Source organism: Plasmodium coatneyi, chromosome 12, assembly GCF_001680005.1.
Source record: "Plasmodium coatneyi strain Hackeri chromosome 12, complete sequence".
NCBI lineage: Eukaryota > Apicomplexa > Aconoidasida > Haemosporida > Plasmodiidae > Plasmodium > Plasmodium coatneyi.
This window is the reverse complement of record NC_033567.1, coordinates 802,166-827,917: the sequence shown is the minus strand read 5'-3', so window position 1 is coordinate 827,917 and position 25,752 is coordinate 802,166. Positions and strand designations below refer to the sequence as shown.

At 39.5% G+C, this 25,752-nt stretch overlaps 5 protein-coding genes across 5 annotated transcripts; 2 read left to right on the top strand and 3 right to left on the bottom strand.

Annotated features, from left to right (window-relative positions):
* Window positions 1-367: 367 nt before the first annotated feature.
* PCOAH_00038560 (Uncharacterized protein) lies at window positions 368-4,957 on the top strand (the record flags this gene model as incomplete). The annotated part of the gene is made up of 3 exons (XM_020060647.1): window positions 368-1,451; window positions 1,601-4,469; window positions 4,603-4,957. 3 exons carry the CDS (start codon window positions 368-370, stop codon window positions 4,955-4,957), a joined length of 4,308 nt encoding a protein of 1,435 aa, XP_019916959.1.
* A 1,004-nt stretch (window positions 4,958-5,961) lies between these two features.
* Window positions 5,962-8,340, top strand: PCOAH_00038550 (DEAD box helicase; the record flags this gene model as incomplete). Its single annotated transcript, XM_020060646.1, has 1 exon — window positions 5,962-8,340. One exon carries the CDS (start codon window positions 5,962-5,964, stop codon window positions 8,338-8,340), a length of 2,379 nt encoding a protein of 792 aa, XP_019916796.1.
* A 333-nt stretch (window positions 8,341-8,673) lies between these two features.
* PCOAH_00038540 (Peptidyl-prolyl cis-trans isomerase) lies at window positions 8,674-9,585 on the bottom strand (the record flags this gene model as incomplete). The annotated part of the gene is made up of 3 exons (XM_020060645.1): window positions 8,674-8,796; window positions 8,949-9,222; window positions 9,335-9,585. The coding sequence occupies 3 exons, from the start codon at window positions 9,583-9,585 to the stop codon at window positions 8,674-8,676; spliced, it is 648 nt and encodes a 215-aa protein (XP_019916492.1).
* A 550-nt stretch (window positions 9,586-10,135) lies between these two features.
* PCOAH_00038530 (Methionyl-tRNA formyltransferase) lies at window positions 10,136-12,133 on the bottom strand (the record flags this gene model as incomplete). Its single annotated transcript, XM_020060644.1, has 1 exon — window positions 10,136-12,133. One exon carries the CDS (start codon window positions 12,131-12,133, stop codon window positions 10,136-10,138), a length of 1,998 nt encoding a protein of 665 aa, XP_019916328.1.
* Window positions 12,134-13,215: 1,082 nt separating this feature from the next.
* On the bottom strand, window positions 13,216-21,267 carry PCOAH_00038520 (Uncharacterized protein; the record flags this gene model as incomplete). Its single annotated transcript, XM_020060643.1, has 1 exon — window positions 13,216-21,267. One exon carries the CDS (start codon window positions 21,265-21,267, stop codon window positions 13,216-13,218), a length of 8,052 nt encoding a protein of 2,683 aa, XP_019917079.1.
* Between the last annotated feature and the right edge of the window lie 4,485 nt (window positions 21,268-25,752).

The following is a 25,752-nucleotide window of genomic DNA, read 5'->3' as shown; positions in this document are numbered from 1 at the left end:
AGTGAATTGTCTCAATGTGCCTGTCCACACGTAGAGACGCAGTTGTTACCACTGGATGAATGCTAAATTGATTTATTCCTTTTTATGAAGAATGCTACTCCTCTTGAGTGGACAGTGCATTTACACAACATAGCGTTTTTCGCGGTGCTGTAAAAGTAGTAACACTTTTCCTACTTGAGGGAGTGCCCTCCTGTGAGGCGGCGCCAAAATAGTGTGCAAGTGTTTACTAGTGGTTCCTCTTCCCCCAAGTAGATATTCCAACGGGGGATACGCACGTTCAAGGATGATAAAATGGAACCAGCTGGAAGGGTACATGAAATAGTAGGCCAAGTATCCAATAGGCAAATATCCCGATGCGAGCTCCAAAATGGAACAGAAGGGAAAAGAAGTTTTCAACGAAGGCAACCTGAAATTTTTAAAAGTATACTCCAAGGTCCTGTTTAAATATGCAGAGGAGGAAAAGGACAACAAGTCGACGGAGCTGCTGCTACTGTCCGAAAAAATAGAAAGCCAAAAGAAATTAATAAAGATAAGTATAGAAATCGTTTTAATTATCCTATTCCTTATCCTGATTTATACATCCAACGATTTGGTAAAAATAAAAAACTTGGAAAATCACATTCATAACAACATAAACGAGTCCACGACATACTCTGAAAATTTTTACAAAGCCATAAGTGACGAGATAAGGAAAGTGAATGCAGATTTCTCCTACGAACCGAGAAAGAAGGATTATACAGTATTTAAAAATTTGCGGTCCAAATTTGATCTCTCCTCATGGGTAAAAAATGCATTAACGGATAGGGTATCCCAAGACAACTTCCTAAATAGTAACGTTCTATTTGGAAAATGCTGGAGAATAACAATGAGGTTATACAAGAAGGATAATTCTATGATGGAAAATATTTATATGTACAGGAAATTATTTGGAGTTTACCCTGACAGTTCATTTTCGCAGCAGGTGGAAGATTCTCGAGATGTTAATTCTTCCTATTTTGACACAAAGTGGAGTTATTTATTTTCTCAGGATAAGTCCTATAAAAAAATTGGAGGATTATATCAAATCATATGTGAAAAAGATTTTAGAAAAATTGAAGAGCATCTCTCTCAGGGTACTCCCTATTCGACTGATTATCCTTATTTTATACCAGCTCTTATATTAACTAATTATAACATAGCCTCTGTTGCGATCGATTTTTTACTGTTCAATCCGTTACTGAATGTACTTTCCTACAACGTTTTAAAGTTTTCCTTTTTGCCAAATGGGAATACCTACAAAGAGGTTGTAACGCAGTCCGCTTCGTATAATCGGTTCGATGTCTATTTTATTGTTGCTTTGTCTGTCTTTATGGCGATATTCATTTTGTATGTTATTACGCATCTTCGGAAATTTAGCATGGTTGGTTTCAGGCTGTATGTGAAGTCCTACTGCTCATCGTTTCTCCTTACTGGTAAGTGGACACCTATTTGGTGTATCCCTTCCTTGCACGCATGGGTGGGGTACTCCATCGGCTAGGCGTTCCCTCCGTGTTGTCAATCTGCTATGCTCCACTTGGCAATCTAGGTAGTGTTTCCATTTTTTTTCTCCTTCCTCCCTCAGCTTGCTTCTCGACGAATCTCATAACCCTCGGTCTCTACCTCCTGTCCCGGACCCAGCTCCCCAAACTCCTCGTGGGGTATGAAAATGGCAAGTACACAGTAAACTCCATACGCTACCAAACCAGCGAAGATGGAATTATCGAACTTTGGCACGACATGAGCATAATCCTCTCACGCATAGAGTTAGTAAAGAATATTTTCGTCTCGAACACCATCATAACTTTGGAGGTGTGCTTCTTCGTGTGCGTAAAGCGATATGGCCTGTTGATAAAAAAATACAGAAATGTAGAGAATAACATAAGGAAGGATTTTTTACGTCCTTTTTTTATCATCCTGTGCATCATATTTGGATGCTTGGGAGTTTTTTCCCTCTTCAGTTACACCCTTTTTCACATTGAAGAAAATATCAACTCCAGTATTGTCCAGACATTCATTTTCAATGTATGTATTATATTTGCAAATTTTCAAGGAGTAAACATTTCCTCCATTCTTAATGAAGAGAACATTTTGTCCTATTTGTATTCCATTCCTACTCACTTTTTTATCGTTACGGTGAGTTTCGCTTTTATCTTTTTTCTGGCAATTAAGTCCTTCATCAAAAGGAACAAAAAAGTGTACAACTCGTTTATGCATCTGTATGGTCGTAAATTATCAAAGTGTAGAACTAGAAACAAGGGGGACCCGCAAAGCAGAAGTGGTCATTTAGACACTGCAGAAACGTGTGGCATTCCCCTCAAAAAAAATAATGCACAGAAGGGAAACTCAAATAGAGCAACCCTAAATGACAACAGCACATTAGAAATAACCGCATATTCGGAGGTAGAAGATGAGGGGGACCACGACGCAGAGGACACACTCGACTCAATTGAGCAACTAGGCGATGGTGAGAAAGAACGTGACAAACAAAACTTAAGCAGTGATGAGAGCAGCACATACTCGCTGCATGAATCGAACGAATATGAGGTAGACCCAGGCAATTATGACACCAATAAGAGGTTAAATTACAATGACGTGATGAGTATAACGAAAGGGCTCAGTAAGGATAAAGAAGAGTTCACCCAAAAGAAGAGGAGCACAAAAGAAAGGGCCTTTTTTACTATAGAAAAAATGCTAGACCTATTTCTAAACCTAAAAAACAGCACCGTCTTGCCCTTCTCTAATAAGGAAAAAAAACGCATTTCGAAGGAGTACACTACGAATAAAAAGAGGAATGACGGAGTTGTGGTTTCCCTTTCTGTGTACACCTCCTTACTCATATTCATCATGCTGTTTCTTATTAATGACTACAAAAAGAGGATAGAAAGTGAAAAACTGTTGCATTATCAGATAGAAAATATCGGCTACCACCCATCTAATGGACACTTCTCAAATATGACATTTCATTATTTAAAAAAAAATGTGAATGTAAATATTAGGGAAACGTTTAACTTCCAAAAGGTAGAGAATAAGACAGACCTAATTCTGTGGTTAAAAACTTGTTTCGTTTCATTTCTTGACAACGGTCCAAACGCCATTGAGGGAGGTGTCAATCCATACAGTAATATCTTCCTATGGAAAGACATATTTAGTGTGAAGCATGAACGGATAAGAGTAAACATTATTTCAAGGGAGGCAATACAATCATCCAGCAGTAGTCTCATATGCAACTACAAGAGACAAAACTGCTATACAGACATAAAGAACGAATCGCAAGATTTGCAGAGAGGGTTAAACGAAATAGCATTACTAATTAATGATGCAACTGAAAAAGTGGAAATATCTTTTATTCTGTTTGACAAGAATGACTACCATAACATTTTGGTGAATTTACATTTCGTCTTCAATCCTAGTGGATATATATCCAAAAAAATATATTTCGATCACTTATTTTTTAATTCCTTCAGTATTTTTCATTTCAGAGGGGTAATAATTAATATACTCTTTGTGACCATTCTGTTTTGCTCCTTTATAAGCATGTACTTGTATCTGTTCAAGAATTTTTCCTACTTTTACAACGCATGTGCTGCGGTCATTGTGGGGCATGGCAGGGCCAACGCGAAGATGGGTGTCTGGCAGGAGGGCCAGTTCAATGATCAACCAGGTGGACATTTAGCGACTGCTGATTATGCAAATGGTTACATGTATGGGAGTTACTCTCCTTGGGGATACAACGTCGCCGATTATGCGGGGGCGTACAACTGGAACACATATGCTAATTACCCTGCTGTGGGGGGAGCGAATTACGGATACTACGATACGGTTAATATGCCACAAGGCGCACTTAACTACCGTTTCGGCCAAGGGCACATGAACACCCCCCCGAATAGGAAGACACACCAAATCGGCGCATGGCTCAAATTCAAAGTTTATCTGACGTACCTCTTCGAATCGAATGTTTTAAATTTACTAATTCAGCTATCATCCTTTTCCATAGTAGCTCTGTGGCTTACTGTGTACATATACATCAACAAGTTAGAGTATGATGCAGATAACTCGGGGAGCTATTTTAATGAATACATAAAATTGTTTTCCTTTTTCTCTAAATTTTTGAATATCTTTTTCTCGTTCCTTTTTTTAGTCATAATAAATATATTCATTTTTTCGTCAAATTATGTCAAGCGTGAGAAGTTGTACGAAGCCTTATATGTTAACAGAGGGCAGATTTTGAAGTGCGGTTTTATGCTGCTACTTGTGTACCTGAATTTTTTTCTTTTCCACTACTTCTTTTACGGGATAGACGGTTTCAACGACTTGTCAACGAGTCAGCAGCCGATATACTCCATTTTAATTTTGTTGGGTCTCGTTAACATTGATGTTTATTTGAAATGTAATGTATTCTATTTTTTATTTTTCCTGTTGCCTCATTTGGTGTTTATACGCTTTCTTTTAATGTATTCCTTTTTGGCTCCCGTTATGGCTAGCTATTTAATTTTACTAAAAAAAAAAGGAAAAAAAAAAAAAAAAAAAAAAAATAGCTAGCCAGAAAGGCGAAGATTATTCCTCTTTTACGTTAACTCATCTGAGCAACGAGCAGTGGAAGTACTTAAATGAAGACATAAAAGAATTTGCAGCAAACGAAACTAACAGCATACTGCATTATTTTGAAAATGTTAAAGACCAGATAAGCAGTAAGGAAGACATATCCAAAACGTTGCAGAAGGAGTGTAATGGTTTAAAGGAACGGGTGCAAGAGCTGCAGCTGGATTTGCGCAAAATAGAGTTGAAGTGGAAGTTCCGCAGTAAGCTTTTAAGTTCATCGAAGACCTACCTAGACAAAATAAACAACCAAATAAGTATGAGCGAAGAAATGATTGTGGAGGATAAGAACAGGATGTCCTCGCTCCAGCAGTACGCGCAGCAGGTGAACTTGGACGAATAGCCGTGGAAGTGAAACAGGGTTCGCTATAAATAGCAAATTCACCGTTACTAGTGGCGATTTCCACAGTGAGCACTTCCCCAAGGTGCATCCCTTTAATGATTCATTTTAGTGATCAACGTGGAGGAAAACCTAAACGCGGCACGGATTTTCACACAGCTGAACGGTATAATAGTGTTAACGGGCGTTAGGCCAGCCGTGTTTCTTTTAATTTTAGGCGTGTGTAATGAAGAACTAGTTAGGGGCCGCAAGGCAACCCAGCGGGGTAAAAAGCTGTAGTACACAAGTGAAACTAAAGCAAATTTACTTTCTCTTTAAGCTGAATAAATAGAAAACGAGATTCACAGAAGGCGACCATGCGAAAGAAATGTAGAATGGTCGTTAGTGCATCTTCGAGGATTGGCACTTTTGGAATTTTTCTGAAGACCGCGCCACATGCGCAAGGGATGCGTAAAAATATATGATGGTTGATCGGCAATATTTTACGCGACACATTTAGCCAATTATGCATGCACTTGGGTATATGAATATGCGTAATATACCTCTTCACGTATATGTACAGTGGTGCAGGCATTTTTTTTGCTATTTGTACGTGACCCCACAATTCGTGTGAATGCATTTTTTCGTGCCCCACCTTTTTGAAACAGCTCATCGGTGTGAGCGACCGTTTGGAACCGCAGCGCGCACAAGGACGCAATTTGCCAAGGTGCATGTGCAAATAAGTATATCTCATCCCGCATGTATATGTGAGCGTATTATACGTCGTTTTACGAACATTCGTGTGTAGAAGTCGGAATAGCGGCATTCTCGTGGTAATTGCGGGAAAAAAGAGTAAATTCAGTTGCAATTACTTCCCCCCTGTTAACTAACCTCTTTTGCCGTGTCAGCGCAGACGTGAAGCACAAAATGGATGCGTACGAACATATATGTGCGTATTCGTATATATGTACATGTGAGTGAATGCCCAGCTGCCGCCATGTAACCATCCTTAACAAACATGAATTTTTATGGAAAATTACCTAACTGCATTTTTTTTGTTGTTAAAAAGCGTTTTATCCAATTCGAACCGTGTTAGAACGAGCCCCCCGGGGAGGTACCTACTTTTTTTCGTTTTCCTCAATACATTAGTTGCAACAAAATGGATAACTGGGGGGAAGGGCCACTCTAATTGGAACTTCATTAGAAGGGCAACTGCCCCAAGGAGAACAAAATTTGTGCTAAAGAGTGGCAACAAAAGAAGTGCTGATAATATATCGCGGGTAAAAAAACAGCATTCAAAGGACAGTGACAGAAGGAAGAACATTGTGTTAATCCAGAGGGGAGTAAACAGAGACGAAAACAGAATAAGATATACAGGAAACATTTTACAAAGTGATAGCAACGTCCAGGAAATAGAGCACCTGAGTAACCTCCAAAAGAATGTCATCTATCTGCTAGAACGGAACAATAACATTCTAGTACATGCCAAAACGTCCAGCGGAAAAACAACCATCTGCCTACTTTACCTCATTTTGAAGTTCTATTATAAATCAGAATTCGTGTTCGAGGAAGATATAGAAAGGGAAAAGTATTTGAGCAGTGATGAATACCTAAATAGCTACAGGAGAATGCTTCTTCTAAATGAGAAGAGGAACAAGGTGCACAGGAATAAACTCAAGTACACCCCGTTTAGTGAAAAGTATGCTCAAATATGTGACATCCGGGAGGACACAGATTTGTTGATGGAGCAAAGGGCCAAGAATGTTTTAAAAAAAGGAGAAAAAATTCTTATCTTGTGCCCGTCTAAGGAACTTTGTGTTCAAATTTCGCAGAATATTCTGTCTCTGATGAGTGGCAAGGACGACGGGGCAATTCGGCTCTTCATCGATAAGGATGGAAAAGAGGATAATAATCCGTCGAAGTGTGCTTCAGCTGCGAGCTCATCAAACGATGAAGAAGCGAAAGGAAGAAGTGCAGACATAGGGGGAGTCCCCACATTACCCAAATGTGGCAACACAAATGACTTATCCAAAAGGGCTACCAACTTAAGGGACAACCTTTTCCTGATAGGCACGCCTATCTGTTTTAAAAACTTCCTTTTAAGCTTATCTAAGGAGAACTTGAAGGCCTTTTTGCAAAGCATAAAGTATGTATTCTTCGACGAAATAGATAGGATGTTTCCTGCCTTAAAAACGAGAAAATCACGGGGAACGAAAAATAGTACAAAGAAAAAAACGGCCTATTTTATCCTAGAAACGATTATGTATATGAATAAGAAGAACCTCGTTTTTGTGGGCTGTTCTAGTACCCTAAATAGGGAACTGCACAGGAGAATATTCAAGCTTTTGAGCTTGAACAGAAATAACGCCAAGAAGAAAATTTATCTACTGCGGGAGAGCAACAGCTCTTCGAATGAAGGTTCCAGTGGTGGAGATGGTAACACTGTGGATGCGATACATCTGGATAGTCCTTCCTGGGGTGACTCCTCTGATGAACCTCCAACGAGTGATACAAACCAAACGCGAGGGGATACCCCTGGGGGTGAAAAATGCGTGACCACGTCTTACCAAGAAAAGGAAGACACCCACGTTGATGATTACGCCGATGAGGATGAACGGGAATGCCTATTCTCCCCGAATGGTGAGGATACGTCCCTGCAAAAGTACGTAATAAAAGTGAGGCTCCCGAACAGCATACGCCACCTTTACAGCGTAGTGAACGACCAACTCTACAGCAGCAAAATGGAAGAGGCATACAAAATCGTAAAACATTTTAAAAATAGAAAAGTGCTAATTCTAGTTAAAAATGGATTCTCCCTACTGAATATAAAGAGGTACCTATCCGAAAGGAACATTTTTTCTGTGCTTCTACATGAGGAATTGCAAATATCGCTCACGGGAAATAACAACCACCTGGACAGAATGTGCCAACAGTATGCACACATAAAAGATTTAAAGGAGACAGTTCTACAAAATGAGGAAGAGGAAGAGACAAGGAAAGAATATATAAATAAGTACCCCGTTATTATAAGCTCCTTTGATAGCATTCGAGGTTTCCACATTAATAACTTAGAATTCGTTTTGTTGTGCAGTAGGCCCAAAAATGTAAATGAGTATATCCACCTGAGCGGTAGGGTTGGAAGGCGGAACAACATCGGTTATTCCATTCTGTTGGAAGACGAAAGGAATGTCAATATTGTAACAAATTGGTTGACGAACATTCGGGTGCGTTTTTCCAAATTGGCACTAAACGGGGGTACCCACACCGAGGCCACGAACACGGATCAATCGGAACAAGCTGAGCAGAGTGAGCAAAATGGGACAACGCCAGACACAGATCGCGGAAAAGAAAATTTTAACTACATCACATCGTGCATAATGGATGAGCTGAATGAGGACCTTTCGTGAAATATATCCATTTAAAAAAGGGGGAAGTGCATGTCTATTTTTTTTTTTTTTTTTTGTATCTCCTCATTTGTTCCTTTTTTTTTGTTATATAAAATTGTAAAATTGTGAAATTATAAAATGGTTTAGGGGAAACGCGTGCCAGTCATTAATTAGCGCATTGCTGAAATAGCCGTTTGGTTCAAACAAGTTTTAAAAAAAAACGAATAAATGTGTTTGACGGAGGGACAATAGGAAGGTACCCATTTGAATACAACGGCCAAACGGAATTTCAAAAAGAAGGGGTGCATCGGCAACGTGCGAAATGAAGCAGTTCACATTACTGGGAAAACAAAATTAAAAATAAGACGATATGAAGGACTTTATTTGGTCAATTTTTTTCTCAAAATTTTCGATAAATGTCTTTCCCTGAGAATTTTTTTTTATAACTTTTACAACGTCGATTTCGTAAAGGAGCGGCTATTAAGAGGGGAAAAAGGGAAATTACAAAATTGGGTTTTTGATGGCGCAGGGGGAGAATTACGCAGTGAAGACAAATAGGCACTATATTTTTATATTCCAATTTATTATTTTTTATTTTATTTTTTTTTTTGCCAGGTTGTTGGCATTACCTGGCTAGGAAAATGATTGGGGTACGCCAAATGTGGGGGAACGATGCACTGCCGTCTTGTGTGCTTCTTCATGCCAATGACAATCTCGTAGATGGCCCGTATGTGCTTTTTATCGTATTGCCCAGCTTTGATCTTGGGTGGAATTATGCTATTAAAGGTTGAGTGAATTATGCGAAAATCGTTCGTCGTTTTTCCCTGGTAGTGAATATACACGATATCGCCCTCTTCAATGGGGTCCCCTTCTCCGTCGATGAGGTCCTTATAGAGAATTCCGCTTCGTTAAAGAAAGGGATTACGTTTGCCGTGAGTGCACATGCGCGTATGTGTATGAAGCCGCACACAGGTGTGCAGTTATGCTTTGGTTTGTTTTTCCCCTCTTGTGGTACCTGTCCGTTTTAATGTAGGGTTTGTCGGATTTGTACTTTTTTTCCAAGTAGGCGTCTGCCCCTTTCCCCTCCAAATGAAAAACGGTCGACGTATTGGAAAATAAATATTTTTTTACTAAATAGGAATTTAGAGAAATAAAAAGGAGGTGAAAGAGAAATTGTTTTTTCTCTGTAAAATAGCTACTTCTGAATGAGAGTTTTCCCCTGTCGTAGTACTTAAAAAAGGTACCCCTTCTGGTGAAACTTCTCATTTTTACACGTTGCGGGAGGAAGTTAACCAAGTTGGCCAAAATCAACCGTTTTTTTTTTTTTTTTTTTTTTGTAATCTGCAAAATTACATACGTTGGGATCCTTTACATTTTGTTAAGTATGAATATGTTGCTGACTCATGAAGTCACACGAGATTGGCATGAACATTATTGTAAAGGTGTAAAAAACAAATGGAAGCCACGAAACGAACAAATATGCATAGGCGCAGTTGTGCGGGGAGGAACGACAGGGAAAACGCAGGGATTATATATACGTATGCCGTAATACAGGCGCACGTGCAGATCATCAGCCGTGGAGTGCCCAATGTCACGAACACTTAAATAAGAGAGTTAACAAACGAATGTAGGAAAAAGTGAATGCGTAATGTGCGTCCCGTAAAGTTGCGCGAAGTGAACTAGCCAAATGGTCCCCGTGGGGGGCACGTCATCAATTTGGAGCTTCAAAAATGAAGAAGGAATTCAATTCTCTTCGCTTGGAATGACGCAAAAGGAATGAAGAAGAAAAAAAAAAAAACACTGACGCACACTCCTCCTAGTACAGCAGATCGACTCCGTTTATGCTGTTAAAAAAGGATGAAGCGTCCATAATTTTTTTGTTTTTCCGTTGCAATTTGTAAATTTTTAGTAGGCTATTGTCCTTGCAGAGAATATTTATAGCCCCTCTATTAAAAATTGCCATTTTGCGTGGGATTCCGTCGAAGCACTTGTGACTCTGAACAGCGTCGTCCAGGTGTTTAAATTCGTGGCGATGGTGGTCGCTTATATGGTCGCCTGAGTCGTGAGCCGTTTTAATTAATTTCACCTCCATGGCCTTGAGGCCACCCTTGTGGACGAGGAAAAAGGTACATTCCACCTTGGGCCAGTTTATAAACCCCCTCACTTTATTATGAATGTGCAGGGCGTTTGAACAAAAAAAACAGACATACCTTTCTTCACTTTTTATTTTCGGTGCGTATGCTTTACTTTTATGGGTCGAAGGGGAAATGAGATAATTTCTCAGCCAAGCTTCATTCATTATATACTGCCCAGTGTCTGTATGCAGCGTGGACTGATTCTTTTTGACGTTACGTGGGGTGATATTTTCCTCATCATACAGCAAATTCCGAAGGTTTAAGTGATCGTAATTATTATGTGTGGAGATGTTCGCATGGGTGGGAGACTCCCCTGTTCGTTGTAACTCCCCGTCGGTGCTACCCAATTTGTAATTGGCGAGGAAGGAAATATGGCTCATAAAATGCAATGACCCCAAGGTGAACAATATCGTAATTATGTCGTTAAAATTGAAAGCTTGATCAAATGTATGTGGACTTCTTATCAAAAGGGGGCCCGCATCGATGCGCAAATTGGTGAGAAAAATTGAGTAACCAAAAAGGGATTCATTATTTAATAAACTTCTCTGAATGGGGGATGCACCCCGATAGAGTGGCAATAAGCTTGGGTGCAAGGTGTACACATTGGCAGAAATGTTCTTAAAAAAGGAGGCATTAAATATTTCTCCAAACGATGCAGAAATGCACAAATCGAAGGTTTCATTTTTTAGCAAATATGTGTCATTCCTTATTTTATCGTAATAAAAAATTTTTATTTTCTCTTTCTCTGCTTCCTCTTCGATGTGTGATTTTTTTAACTTTAAATGTCTTCCCTTTTTTCTGGGGCTCTTGGTAATAACGTGCTCTAACAGTATATCATTTCTCACGTACCTTATGATTAACCTGATTATTTTAAAGCACAACAAACTGAACTCGTTGCTCCCGATGAATAAAATGCGAAGTTTTGTCTTTCCCTTTTCGGGGCTCCTACCACTCCTCTGTGTGTTTCTCCTATTTTTTAGTGAATAAATTTGGTGTAGCATCTCCATAATGGTGTTTTTCCTTTTTCGCAACTCTTCCTTAATGTCTACATAAAATATTTTACTCCTTAGTGTACTTTGCACCGTGCGAATGATTTCTAGGTAGACTTTATGTAGGTGTAAATTCACCGTTTCGCTTTGAAACACGTTATGGAGGAGGATATTTGTCCACTGGTACAATTGTGTACACCTCCTATGGGTGCCTTTCTCACTGGGGGGGAGATGATACTCCCCATTGTGATTTTTAAAGAATGAATATTTGTTCACGAATCGTTTGGGCCCAATTAACGCATTTGTAACGTGGACAACCGTTTTTTCCCGAGCGGTATGATAACCGTCCCCGGGAATTCTGCTAGGTAGTACGCATGACAGATTGCATGATATGTTATTGGTTTCTTGACCGAAGGGCCTTCCCCCGTCCACCGCTTCGCACCTCCCCCAACTGGGAGATAATCCACTGGCGCCATTAAATTTTGTGATATTTAATTTATGCTGATTTCTTCCTTTCGTTCCACTCGCTTGTACATTTTTCGCACTAATTTGATGCACACTTTGGGGAAAATTTTGAGCAGGCTGTCCTTTTTTGAAAACATGTATTTTCTTAATGTAGCACAATTTGCACGTACAGATTTTTAGAAATATTATGAAAAATATTTGTACATGGTAACTGGTTATATTCATATTAGGGGGTACGTCTGTGGGGGTGATGTCGAGGCTTGCATTTTTTTTTTTTTTTTTTTTTTTTTCCTTTGGAAGTTGCTCAGGGGGAGTGGTGTGTGCAATGGTGGGAGAACATTGTTGCAACGTTTTCTTCTTTACATTTTTTGCTTCTTTTTTTCGAATATTGTATGGACAATTGGTAGTGCCTCCACTCACTTTTCCCTTCTGCAGGAGCTAGACGACGGACTGGTTGTTTCCCTCATAGTATAGTATACTTCCCCGCAACGTAGCGTCGGAGGGTGAAGTTTAAATATATACTTTATTCTTTCGTGGGGTAGAGGGGGAGTTGGCTAAATTCGCTGCAAGGATGCAAGAAGTTTCCTCTGCTCCCCCGTTGTCATGTTTCCCTTTTGGCACGAAAGGAAGCGAAGCAGTGTAGAGTTGGAATGAAATAAAAAAAATGCGTGTACCAAAATGGGCTTCACAAAGGAGGAAGTTTGCAGAAGAGCACAGAGGGGCAAATGCTGCCTGGTCCTTTAACAGGAAAAATTGTTCCGCGTGAAGGTGGCACAACGGAAGGGCTAACAAAGTAGAGTTCACTTTTGAACGAACTGGTGCTCCGGCGGCATAGTGTAAAATCGATGAATGACATAAAAAAAAAAAAAAAAAAAAATGGGCACAGATCCGACTTCCAAACAAAATGGCAAAAGGTGAACACAAAAAAGGGCCAAAAAATGAACACAACATAGTGACAACTGGCGAAGAAGCACAGAGGATATAAAATATAAAAGGGGGGTGGTGGTATGCCCCTCCTAGGGTGAATCAGGCCCAAGTGCTTTCCACCCATTTTGGCGAAAACAACTTGCGGTGCGTACCCGTTTGGATATTCTTCGACGACGAAGCATGTGCCCTTACCCATTCGTGTAGAACAGTGTGGAAGGAACTATAAACCTCTCCACGTCATATTTCCTGCAAAAAAAAAGAGGGGAATTTATGTGGACAGTGATAATTGGGGAGCTAGCCAAAGTGAGCAGCTCGAGTGCATGTGGGGAAATGTGCCCCAAGGTATGCCCCTCAAAACGTCATTCCCTCGGAACAATTGGTCATATATGACGCAGAGAAAAAAAAAAAAAATTGTACTTTTTATTTTTATCGTCTAGGATGCTAAAGTTTAATATGGCGAAGTGTGAATTGTATATAGCAGGGGGGACATCGTCGGAGGACTGGTTCATGCTGGACAAGCGTTTTGAATAATTTTTTATCTGCTCATAGGACAAAATTTTTCTTGTTTCTATTTTATCTCCCAAGGGGTCACCTTTATATGTATTGAAATGTTCCATGGAGGAGTGAACACTGCTGCCATTTCTTGAGTATTTTTTCACCCCCTTTTTTTCTTCCCCTTGGGAAATTAGCATATTGTCCAAACTGCTAATTAACTGAATTTCGAGACATTTTCTGAAAAATTTCGACTTGGACAGAGACAACTTTTTTCGCATTTTTTTTTTATTAATGGCAATAATTCTGAGCTTATATTCGGTCATATTTTTTTCCAAGGTGTATGTAACATTGTCCTTGGAAGCAAAGTTGGCACGGATCAAAGGGCTCTGATAAAATATCTTGATTTTTACACGTTTGGAAAGGAAGGACTTTTTATTAATTATGGTTATTCTGAAGAAGAACATATCATTTAGGACATTTTTTTTGAGCGCATTTCCGCAGCTGTTACAAAGTATTTTTTTTTTCTTGTGAATGCACATAATTTGGTTCTCCGTGGAGTTGTTATGGTGACTGTCACTGTTGCGGCTACTGAACAAGTTGGACGAGTTGGAAGCGGTGGACATACCCAGCATGGAACATTTTTCCGAGGTAGACATGTCATCCTTTTTTATGTGGAAGATTTCATTGTACAACTTGGTATGAATCAGCATGCTGTCGTTCACGTAATTGCTAGCCTTAGCACAGCCCTCGCTGATCAGACAAAAATTCTCCGATTTATTTTCGAACAGGCAGTGCAGATTGAGGAGGCCTACCTTTTCCGCCCCGCCGATGAGGACGTTATGTGAGTTCACAGGTGAATTGCCATCCAAGTTGCCACCCAAGTGGTCATCCCCGTTACGCTCACCGCGGATCTGGCTGAGCAAACCGTTTAGGAAGTGTTCCCTTTTATCTGTCAAATGCGGTTCGTCGTGCTGTTCTACGTGGTTTTGTCCAACGTTGTTGTATAGGTCATGCCGATTTACACACTTTTCGAGTGGACTTAATTCCAAGTGGAGGTCCTCCGATTGGTTGCAGTGGTCCACTATGTGGGGTGCAAAATAGTTGCACCGTTTGGAGTTCTCCACGTTCTTCGAAGGTGTATCACCTTCTGCTTTTTCCAACGTTGGAGAAGCGGTATCGACTTGATCCAATTTGTTCATATGATTGGATCTGTCTCTTTGGTTTGAAGGCATCCCCAAATTGTTGTAGTCATGCGTGTAAAATGAGGTGCTTTGTGTTAGTAGTACCTTTTTTTCGTCTTCCCCCCATTTGTCCCTTCCTTTATCAGCGGCAGCCGGGCCTTTTTGAACATTTCCATTTTCCAAATGGTGAATAGATTTACTGAACATTTGCAACACATTTTCGAAGGTCGACATTTTATTCACGTCTGTGTCATCATTTAATCTTCCATTCGATTCACTTGATGAGGACCCTTTTGTGGAGTTGTTTTTCTCATGCATTGTTATGCTCTTTACAATTTCGTAGGAGCTCTCACACGTTCTGTTCGTGTGTGCGTTTGTTTTGTTGTGGGAGTTGTTACTTATGTGCAGTGATGAACACATATTAGGGGTGTATTTATCTGCGAGGATGGTTGAAGTAGAGCTGTGACAGGGTTCAAACGGGGCAGTATCTACACCATTCTGCAGATGTTCCTTCTGTAGATGCTCCTTTTTTTTGTTTATCTCGTTTGGGATGATGTTACTATTCGTATTTATGGCACTTGGTTCGTTCTTCTCTGTGTTTATGTTAATTTCAAGAGGGGGATCGTTATAACACATGTCATCATGCAGGACAAACGGGTCTGTGTCACCCACTTGGTTCGTTAACCTTAACCTATTATCTGGGAACCCATTTGGACCACCATTCAGAGGAAGCATATCTATGTTTGTTTTCTCTTTAGACGCATTCGAATTTAAAAATGAAAAAATGGACTCTTCTGCCAGGTTGTGAGAACTGATAGAAGGAACCTGCTCAAGGGAGGAATGGAATCCGTTGGTCATATTTTCCAAAGAAGAGTCCATATATTCCTTTATTGCTTCACCTTGTCTCTGTTGATCCAGTGCACTGATGAAGGTACCTTCCCCCACGTTGACGTCATAACTACATAAAGCATTTTCAATAAGAGTCAACAATTTTAACCTTAATATTTTACTTCGATTAAATCTAAATGGAATAAAATATTTTTCTTTCCCCTTAAGAGAAATGAGTTGTTTTTTTTTCTTTGCCCCTTTTTGGTCTTTTTTTTTTTTCTTTTTTTCTAGGTAGAGAATTATATTAAACTCATCATCCGTGTAGCTGGTGTTTCCAAACGAGTGTGTATCATTCGATTGGAAATTTTTATTTTCTTTCCGCAATTCTTCTTCCATAATTTTGTTAAGTTCGTTGTTTTTTATTTCTCTCATTTTTTCCTTTTCACTTTCGGTAAGGGAACTTGGGGATATGTAACTGGCATGGATTTGTTCTAATATTTTCTTGTTGATAATTTTTTCCTTTATAGACAGGATTCTTTGTGCCTCGTTAATGATGTTACTGAATTTGTTGATCACTATGCTGTGCTTATTTTTTAGGGAATGCTTACTGCTGTGCTCATTGTATGTGTTAGTTTCGTTTGCTGCGTTTGCTCCGTTTTTTTCATTTTTGGATTTTTCTGCGTGGTGCTCGCGTTCACTCTTTTGCGTCCTCATGTTTGTTGTTCCCTCCCGGTGGATAACCAGTTCGCCATTCTTTTCACTTTTATGGGGGGGTTTAAGGGGGCCGCTGACGGAGGCGCTTTCCCCATTTAGATGGTTTCCCTCATAGCACTTGTAGTACTCGTCTCCGAAACACACCTCATCATCGTCACTGATTAGGTTTTCCTCCGGTTTGGGGTCGTCTCCATTGGCGATGTTATCCCATCTGCTGCTGACGTCTCCTTTACCTTCGTTGAGGTGATTATTTCCACTTGGAAGTAAAGCAGTCCCATCGAGGAGATTGTCCCCTCTTTGTCCCTTTTCTAAGATCGCACCACTGGACCTGTTCTTAACTGGGGCAGATTTCTTCTTCTCTAATATCCTTGAGAACATCGATTTGATCTTTTTGAAGCTCATTTTTTTCTTCCCCTTTTTTGCGAAAAATAAGTTACCCTTTCGATAGGTATTTGCCCCTACAGATACATCATCATGTTGCCTGAACAGGTTCAAAGAAAACTGACTAGAGGGGTCATGGATACTTATATGCAGAGAATTATGTGCATCTAAGAGGATGTAGCCAAATTGGGAAGACTTCCAAAGGAGAATAATGCTAGAATTTAAATCGTTACACATGTCTTTAATGGACATGTTATTCTTCTGTTTGTTCATTTCTATTGATAACTTTTTATTTTTGGAACGATTTTTGGTTTCCCCCTTTTGTGGAATAGTGGACAAGTCGGTAGGCACATCAATGGACGGGATTATCTCCGGTGTAGTGCACATGGGAACCGACTTGCTAGATGTCAAAGAATACAAATTTTTAATAGCATCAGTGTCTTCATATTGCAGAGATACAATGTTCGAATTAATGTAACATGCGGTGTCGTTAGGGGGAGCATTAAAATTTAATAACCTCTTACAGCCATTATCATTTATAAGTATGTTTAGAGAAGACCCCACAATTTGGTTCTTGTACTTGCTCAGAAATATTTTTTTTTTCAAAAAAAAAAAATTTATGATTAGGGTTATGTTATTAGCGTACTTCTTAGCATTCGAATCGTTCAAAGCGAATATGAATTTTAAGAGGGACACTTTGTTTTTCTTCCCTTTGGTCGACACATCCGATGGTACTTCTTCTGTTTGACTATTTGGGGTGGGAAAAAATGCTTTTTCATTAATGAGCGGGTTAGCAGTAGTGTTTCTGCTTTGTCGATCTATTTGGCAAGTTTGCATTGGAACATTTATGCTTACATTTGGATGGGTAACATTACGTGATATACTACTGCGGTTTTTGTCTCTACGTGTGAATCTTTTAAGACTAGCCATTTGGGAGATATTCTTTAACTTCTTGAAGTAATTTTTTTTGCTTTTTTTAATGAGAGCTCTACGTTCATTTGTGTCCTTTTTTCTTCCGCTTCTTTCTTCGATGTGGTTATCCCCTTCATCATTAACAAGTGGGTCATATTTCCATGTCTTTATTTTATTTATGTTGAACACAGAGCCAATTATTCCCTTTGCATTGGTAGGAATGTTCTTCATTTCGAGAGTTTCCCCCTCCTTAAGTGCGCATGTGGCCATACCATTTTGTAACATTCCTATAGTGTAGTTCGATTCTTCCTTCTTCACAACATCTTCTATTGTCACAGATTCTTCAGTTTTCTCCTCATCGTCTGCCCCATTTGTTCTACTTTTTTTTTTCATTTCATTGAAAATATTTTTTGCGAGTAGACACTTTCCACTGAGGAAGTTACTACTCTGGGGGATAACATTGGCACTGTTTTTAACCCCAATGAGGGTGGCTCCTCCATCCTTACTACGTATACTTTTTATTGGAGTCCCCGTGGAGTAGTCCCATCCGCTCCTCTTTTTCAAATCCTCCCTCCGCCGTTCACTTCTGCACTGGACTATGTCAGCCCGTATTATGTTAAACATGGAGATGTGCTTCAAGACAAGGGAAGGATTTCCTATTTGGTTTATCTTCCTAATAGAGTAGAAGATATTTTTCATTATTTTTCTGACACTGTAGAAGATTAACTTACTGTTGGTGGTGGTCAGGATTTTGGATGTCGTTCTGCAGTGGGGGTGGGGTTCGATCACACTAGTGTCTTCATGGAGGGGAGTGCTACTACCCTGTTCGTGATTTGATGGGAACGCCCCTTTTAAGGGTAAACCGCTTGGTGGCCAATTCGGGGTGGGCTCTTCCTCTCCTTCCCCTTGGTTCCAATCTCCCCAACTCTGGAGTACGTAATTTTCTATATGCATTTTTATGAAGCAAACAAAGTGTACTAAAAATGTGTAGGAGTTTCTCACTCTGTTGGTGGTGAGATTGCATTTTCCCCTCTTCGCCGCCTCGTTGTTTGTTTGGATTGTATGGGTTGTAATTTTTCTTATCGTCGTGTCACCTAAGGAGGTATTCATTTTGGTTATCGCAGGGGAGGGGCTTAACAGCCCTGTTTTTATGTTCCCCTCGAGAGGGTACAGTTTCGTCTGTTTATAGGTGTCATGCAGGGGCTCCCCATTTTGTGGATCGTCTCCATTTTTCGAACCGTCCTTGGTTAACCATCGTATGGTCTTCCCCCCTGTCTTCCACTTCGAGGGCGTTATTTTCCCAAAAAAGTTAAAGAAAAAGAAAAGGCAGTCCGTAAGTTCAGGCTCAGTGTATGGATACCTACACATGATGTTATCGATGACGTGATTCATTTCCACAATTTTGGCACAAGAAATGGAGTTCAAAAACTTGAAATAATTTTTCACATTTATGCTACGTATAATGTCATTAGTTTTTTTTCTCAAATGGGAACATTTTAATTTTTTTTTTTTTTTTTTCAGAGTGGGAATTTTTTTACTGTTCCTAAAGACTTTTCTCAATCGTAGTAATTTGCAAGTGATAAACATTTGTTCTATCTTGTTCACGCTCTTTTTGTTGCTTGGTTTGTGGGGGACCATTTGGGAGACAAAGGTTGGCATATATTTCGTCATTTCTTCCTTTCGTTTTTGTCTTACCCTTTGGAGAATTTCCATCATTTTCGTAAGCGGCAAATGTAGGATAAGCACTGCGGCGGTTTTGCAATCAACGTGGTGGGAGTTGGCGATTTGTTCCACCTTGTCTTGGCACAGCAAATTGCAGAATGGGGCATACTCATCTTCGTTCAGCTGGTTAAGGAGGAGAGCCAAATTGTGTTCATCGATCATGTTGATTAGCTGCCTGTGTGGATGAGCGGCATCCGCATGGGTGTAGCAGGTAGGAGTGGAAACGGTGGTAGTCAATTCCATAGTTGCTTCTGTTGGGTGGTACCCCGGCTGGACGGTCCCCCCTTGCCGCAACACGGTGTCTATTATGATCCTCTGCATTGGAATGGAGCGCAAGGCAAAGTTGAGCTTTCTCTGCGTGAGGGCATACAAACAAGGAACTGCCTTCTCCTCGGGCAAAGACAGGAACAACTCCACAAGCAACTTCAAAGATATGTCATTAACAATTTGTGTCAAAAATTGAGTAGGCAATTTTGGAGTGATAGACTTAAACTCTTCCAATGAAATATAATTTATGTATAGAATAATTTTCGTTAAATTGCATCTGCTGAGTAAAATATCTGCATTCTCCTCATTTAGGTAATTTACAATTTCTATAATTTCAGGTGCATTGAAAGATCTCCCAATTTCGGAGGCAAACTGGGGAGTCAATTCATTTACGTTAATTGAATTAGCTATTTTGATCGGGGGCAACATTTTCAGCACCTTAACAGATTTGTATAGAGGCAATTCGTTTATCAGCTTGTTAAGAGTTTGTAAAGAGAGGTTATTGGCTAGCTGATGTAATTTTTTAGACGGCAGCGAATTGTGCATTACATACAATTTTTCATAACTTATGTTGTTTGAGAAGAGACTTATTTTTTGCATAGGTAAATATTCTGCAATGTGATAGAATTTACACAAAGGTATTCCATTCAACAAATTGATGAGGATTTTTTCCTCTATATGGTTTAGTATGTATGCTACTTTGTTGTTGGATAGGTTTAAGAGTACACTAATGGATGTGTTTACAGACACGTGGTTCACAATTTCAATTATTTTTTTCTGATTAAATGAGAGAATAAAATTTTTGTAATTATCTACATGAAGCAAGTTTATCATTTTTTCTATCTTCTCCAGAGAGAGGAAATTGAAATATTTTACAAGGTCGTAATTTTCGCTAAAGGGGATGGTTAAATAGAGGAGCTTTTCTTCGCTCAGGTTTTCCATTACGGTGATGATATTCTTCGTATCATCTTTCATCGATGTGATGAGCTCCCTGAATTGGATTCTGGACGTTTGTTTCGCTGCTGGTGGGTCTACTAGGTGACGTGCTGCCTCTGTTTCGCGCTCTGCGCGGTTCATTTCATCTTGCAGCGGTTCTATTGGGTTGTTCTGTCTCCTGGTCCCGCTTAGGTTCACCTGAGACATTTTTTCTTCTCCTCCGCAGTAGTTCCTTTGAGGGTCACCCATGTGGGGCTTCAAAACGGGATTATTTTCTTCCCTACATGCGTTTTTTAGGACATTCTCTATGGTGACGCCCACTTGTGTTGCCCTATTTGGCGAGTTCTTTTCCACTACGCAGTTAAGATTATCTCCTTCTTGCGCTTCCATAGGTGGTGTCCTCTCTGTGGATACATCCGTGTGAACAGAAAACGGGTGACCCTCATCTACACTGCCTTTAATTTCATAATCTTTGCTGACGCTTTCCCTTTTTTGCTCATCAGAATGGTGAGGAACAATTTTATCCTCAGCCAAAGCGGCACATTCATCATTACTGCTATTGTTGGAATTGGTACTGTTTTGCGTTGGGCTCACCTGGTTTGACAGCTGCTTCTCCAAGCTGTCCACAGTAACGTCCCCTTCATTTGGAAGTTCCGTCGGTCTGCCTTGCCCCACAGGTATGATCTCCTTGGGGGCATTTTTCTTCGCCTTCCTTTTGGCTTTCTTTTTTGCCTTTTCTTTTTCCCTCTTTTTCTGACTTTTACAATTTTTCGCATTTTTCAAACTTTTCGAATTTTTAAACTGTCTGAAGGGTTTAAAATATCTGAACGTTTTAAAGGTCTTAAAATTCTTGGACGATTTTTTTTTCTTCTCGTTCGGTTTCGTTCTGTTTAAGGTTTTTACTTTTTTACATCTGTTGCTTGTTTTTTCTTTTTTTAGTTCTTCATTTCCTGAGCATTTATCTTCCAAGGGAGTTCCTTCTTTGGTTTCTTCCATTTTGGAGGCCGTTCAAGCGTGGGGAAGGTATGAAAAGTGGATGGGCAGAGTGGGCCGAACAATGGGCGGCACAACTTCTTATACACAATGGTGTGTGCACCTTTTCCTTTCAACGTCGCAAAAATGGATGTAACTCTACTGAGTGTACGTATCTCTTTAAAGCACAAAATGAGAGCGGTAGGGAACGTCTAGCATAAGGAAGGTTGTGCGGCTGATTCGGAAGGGGATACCCTGCATGAATTGTATAATGCTGTCGCAGGTTGAAGTCCTATGTGCACAAGTACTGCCAAGTTATGCACGCTCGGATGTGTTAGTAAAACGCGCCTTTAAATTTTTTTTTTTTTTTTTTTTCAATTTTTGCTAAAATGAACCCTACATGTGGGTTGGCTTCTCAAAAAATGTAGAGCACATTGCGCGCGGGGACGCACACTCAGAAAAAAGGAAAAGGTTATTATTTATAATAAAATGTTGCAAACTGTTGTAAAATGCTGCAACATGCTGCGAATAAAATGTGGCTTAACGGCGTGCCTCCGTTGGGACCCCTTCGCAACAGAATAATTCTTGCGACCAATATCCAACCGTATTACACGTGTTCTTAAATTGACAAATGTAGATGCAAGCATAAACGCATTCACAAATGATCAGCGTGAAGATGTGGCCAAAAAAAGAATGTTCCTTTGAACATGTTCTTTTAAACAACATTTTATTTTATTTTTTTAAATAATTTTTGGAAAACATAAAATAACCGAGTGTGTTTTGTTTTTTCCACAATTTACAGAACCTTGGAAATAGTTCAGGCAGAATAGGGGCTCTTCTTTTTCTGGCATTTTTCTTTTTCCTTTTCACCCGAGTTAAAACCGCCACTCTGGGAATTTTCCTCACCCTTGACAGTGGCATGGTGCATACGTGCACGTCTTGTGCGTACGGCAGGTTAAGAAGGAGGAACACAGGTTAGAAGATAAAGGTCCAGAGCGCACAGAATTTATTACCAGTGAGGGATATATAAAAAAAAAAAATTCTACATCCAAGGAAGAACAAACAGTCTGGTAGAACATGCACAGGTGCAGCAGCAGTGAACAGGAAGTTTCCCCTTTGTCAATTTGTGCGATCTGTTCTGTTCAACAATTTTGTGAGAAGTGCCATTTTTTGAAAATAATTCTACTGTAAAAAGAAATACCCGTGTGTATGCAAAGGTGTGTATTAATTCTACGTAGATTCTACTTTTTTCTTTCCTTTCGAGGCTAAGCCCACGACACGTAAATCGACTGGTGCGAACGAAACGGGTGAAAATCCAAGTGCGCGGAATTATTCCTCACATGTTTGCCTCTTCTGAGTTGTTAAACAGTTTGTTCTTTCGTCTTTCTACTCATTCGTTGCTGCTTTTTTTTTTTTTTTTTTTCCAATTATACGCGCGGTGATGAATGCGTTAAATTATTTTCCATTCGAGTGCACCTCAATTTGTTCTACTCACCTGTGCCAGAATTTACAGTGGCGTAATGAGCATATGAGTGGCTTTTTTTAATGAGCAAAAATGAATGCGTGGAACAAGGATGTGCACATTTTATTTTTTCTTTCTTAACTGCGAAGGAGTAATCGTGCACGGCGGTCACTCAGAGGAAGAACATGTTTCGCGTATTATATCTGCACATAGGGTTTGCGCATTTTTTTTTTTTTTTTTATTTTCCCCTTTGGCTGTTCCATTCGTTCTATCCCTTTTTCGGGAATGCCCCATGGCAAAAATTTATGTTCGGAAAAGCATGTCCTCTTGTTCTATGAACTGTTTTAAAAAATGCCATGGTAAGTTCATCCAAATCTTCATGACATGAAAGGACAATTTTTCCCACGCGCATGGCCATATGTATGCCCCTCCCACGCCGCGTCAAAAGCGTTTTGCAATTTTACACATTTGGCGTTAACTGAAAAGGCATTGCTTTCATGAGAAGTTCACTGACATGCTGATGAAAATATGCACATGTGACTTGAAGGAATTATTATACTGATGGTATTCACGGTGGGGAGGGAAAATGCAAAATGGAGAATTCAGTTGGGGAGTTAAATTGGGTGAATTAAAGTTGGGGTTCTTTTTAGCAATCATGCGGGGAAAGAAATTCCAAACAGTTCTATAGGTGAGCAGTTGAGCATTTACTTATGCTCTGCTCTGTGTGCAAGGAACAAGTAGCACAAAATAAATCCTGCCCATAGCGCTCTTGCACATTTCGAATCGTAAAGGTCATCACTCGGTGTGTTATTTCCTCCTACTCAACTTTCCCCCCATAAAATGTAAAAATGTCCTCCTGTCCAGGTGTATATAAAAATAGGGGGGCTAGGCTGTGCCAGGATAGGCTTATGAACAAGTCCCTAGGAATTTTCCTTTCCCCACTGGAATGGTTCCTCCTTCGCGGTGATATAACTCACAAATGAACGGCGAATGGAATGCTGCCTACAAGTAGGAGCCCAAATGAGTCATACCCAATTTTACACACCTTGCTAGTGGAGCGAGCGGAAAGTGTGTTAAAAAGTTCGACTCAAATTGGCAATAATTTTCCCTTTTTCATGTGTTAGTGGGGATACTGGTGTATACGAAGAAGTTATGCATTTCTGTTTGTAGCCTCAAAGAATATAATGTAATGTGAAGAATCCTTTTTTGAGTAAAAATTGTAGAAAGGGTTAGAAGTAGGAAAAAAAAAAAAAAAAAAAAAAAGGGAAAAAAAAGATCCCCTTTATGCGCACTACACATACACATTCCAACATTACATAAAAAGTGATGTATCCTTTCGCAGTGAAAATAAGAAAAATATCATTAATGTCAATTGGAAACAAAACAAAAAAAAAAAAAAAAAAAAAAAATGAATGAATGAATAAGTAAACAAATAGTCAAAGTATAAATGTCATGAGAAAGAGGAAAACAAAATAAATACAAAACGGGAAATCAATCGCAATTCGTTTAAGATACAATTTCCTCACATTTTCCCGCAACTTATTCCTCCACTTTTATCAAACGAAAAAAGATACGTTTAACGGATTTACACACGCTTGAATAACCCCAGGAGCACGCTCAAATTTTATGTGAAATGTAACATCCTCGAATTAAGGGGGAGCAATTTTCCACTTACACAAAAAGGAGTAAAATGCAAATATTAGTAAAAACCCTGACCGGGAAAAGACAGTCGTTTAATTTTGAACCATCCAGTTCTGTTTTTCAAATAAAGATGGCAATTGAGGAAAAGGAAGGAATAGACGCAAAGCAGATTCGGCTCATCTACTCAGGTTTGCCCTCTAGCGAAAAATGCACCCCTTTTGTTGCATTTTTTTCACATTTTGATTTCATTCCCAATGTGTCTTCGCTTCGTGTTGATCATTTGGAGAGAACCCTGTTGACGCCGCTTCAACATCGTCCACACTGCTGCGATAACCCAGTTAGCAGTTTACACTTGGCATATCCCGCGTTACACCCCCAATTGGTAACATTTTTTCCCCCCTTTTTTTTTTTTTTTTCAAGGAAAACAAATGCACGACGACATGAAGCTCAGCGACTACAGAGTGGTGCCCGGCTCAACCATTCACATGATTTTACAACTCAGAGGAGGATAATTTTGACTGAACAAAACGAGACCGGAATTTGATTCACCAACATATTTACAGCGAATATGTTTATTGCTTTTTTCGCGTCCAGGATTATACGATTGTGCATCGCGTATGATGTGTATACGTCATTTTTTTTTTTTTTTTTTTGGCCTCATTTGTAACAAAACATTTGCAAAAGTTTAGCTACTCATTTGCTGTTTGCCCACTTTGCTGCTTGGCTAATTCTCCTTTTTTTTTTCGTTCTACAAAGGGGCATCCATTTGTTGAGCATACAAAATTTGCTTTCCGGGTGTGCAGCCTTTATCCATATTTGTTCATTAGCGCATTCGATAAAGTGCATTTCCCCCCCCATTTTGGCTAACCCTCCTCCAAGCCATGTCTGGTCCAACACTGCTCAAACGTACCATGTGACGCACCATCGCGAACGCAAAGGTTGACCAGATGGAGACATTTTGCTGATCCCCTCTATTTTAACATTTTTTTTGCGTTAAAGAAAAGTATAAAAAAAATGTGAACCAAAAGTGGAATCAAAACTTTTCATTCCCCCAGTAGTTGTTTCCCTATGAGGGAATTCTCCCCCAACTGGAACTGCCCAATGAGCAGTATTTATTTGGCCTTACTTAGCGCACATGTGTGGACCTACCACCACAAGTACACATAATAATTTGTACCTTTTCATATTATTTAAATACAATCTTAATGGTTATAATAAAAACATAAATGAACACAAAAGGGGGGATATGATGTTCTAAATTTATACATATGTAGATAATGAGAAATAAATAAATAAACGAAAAGGGAAAGATACTGTATAAAAAAATGCACTTTTTACATTTTAAAAAACAAAAACTTTATGTATTACAAATTTTTCTTTTTCGAAAAAGTGTGTTTTTAAACAGA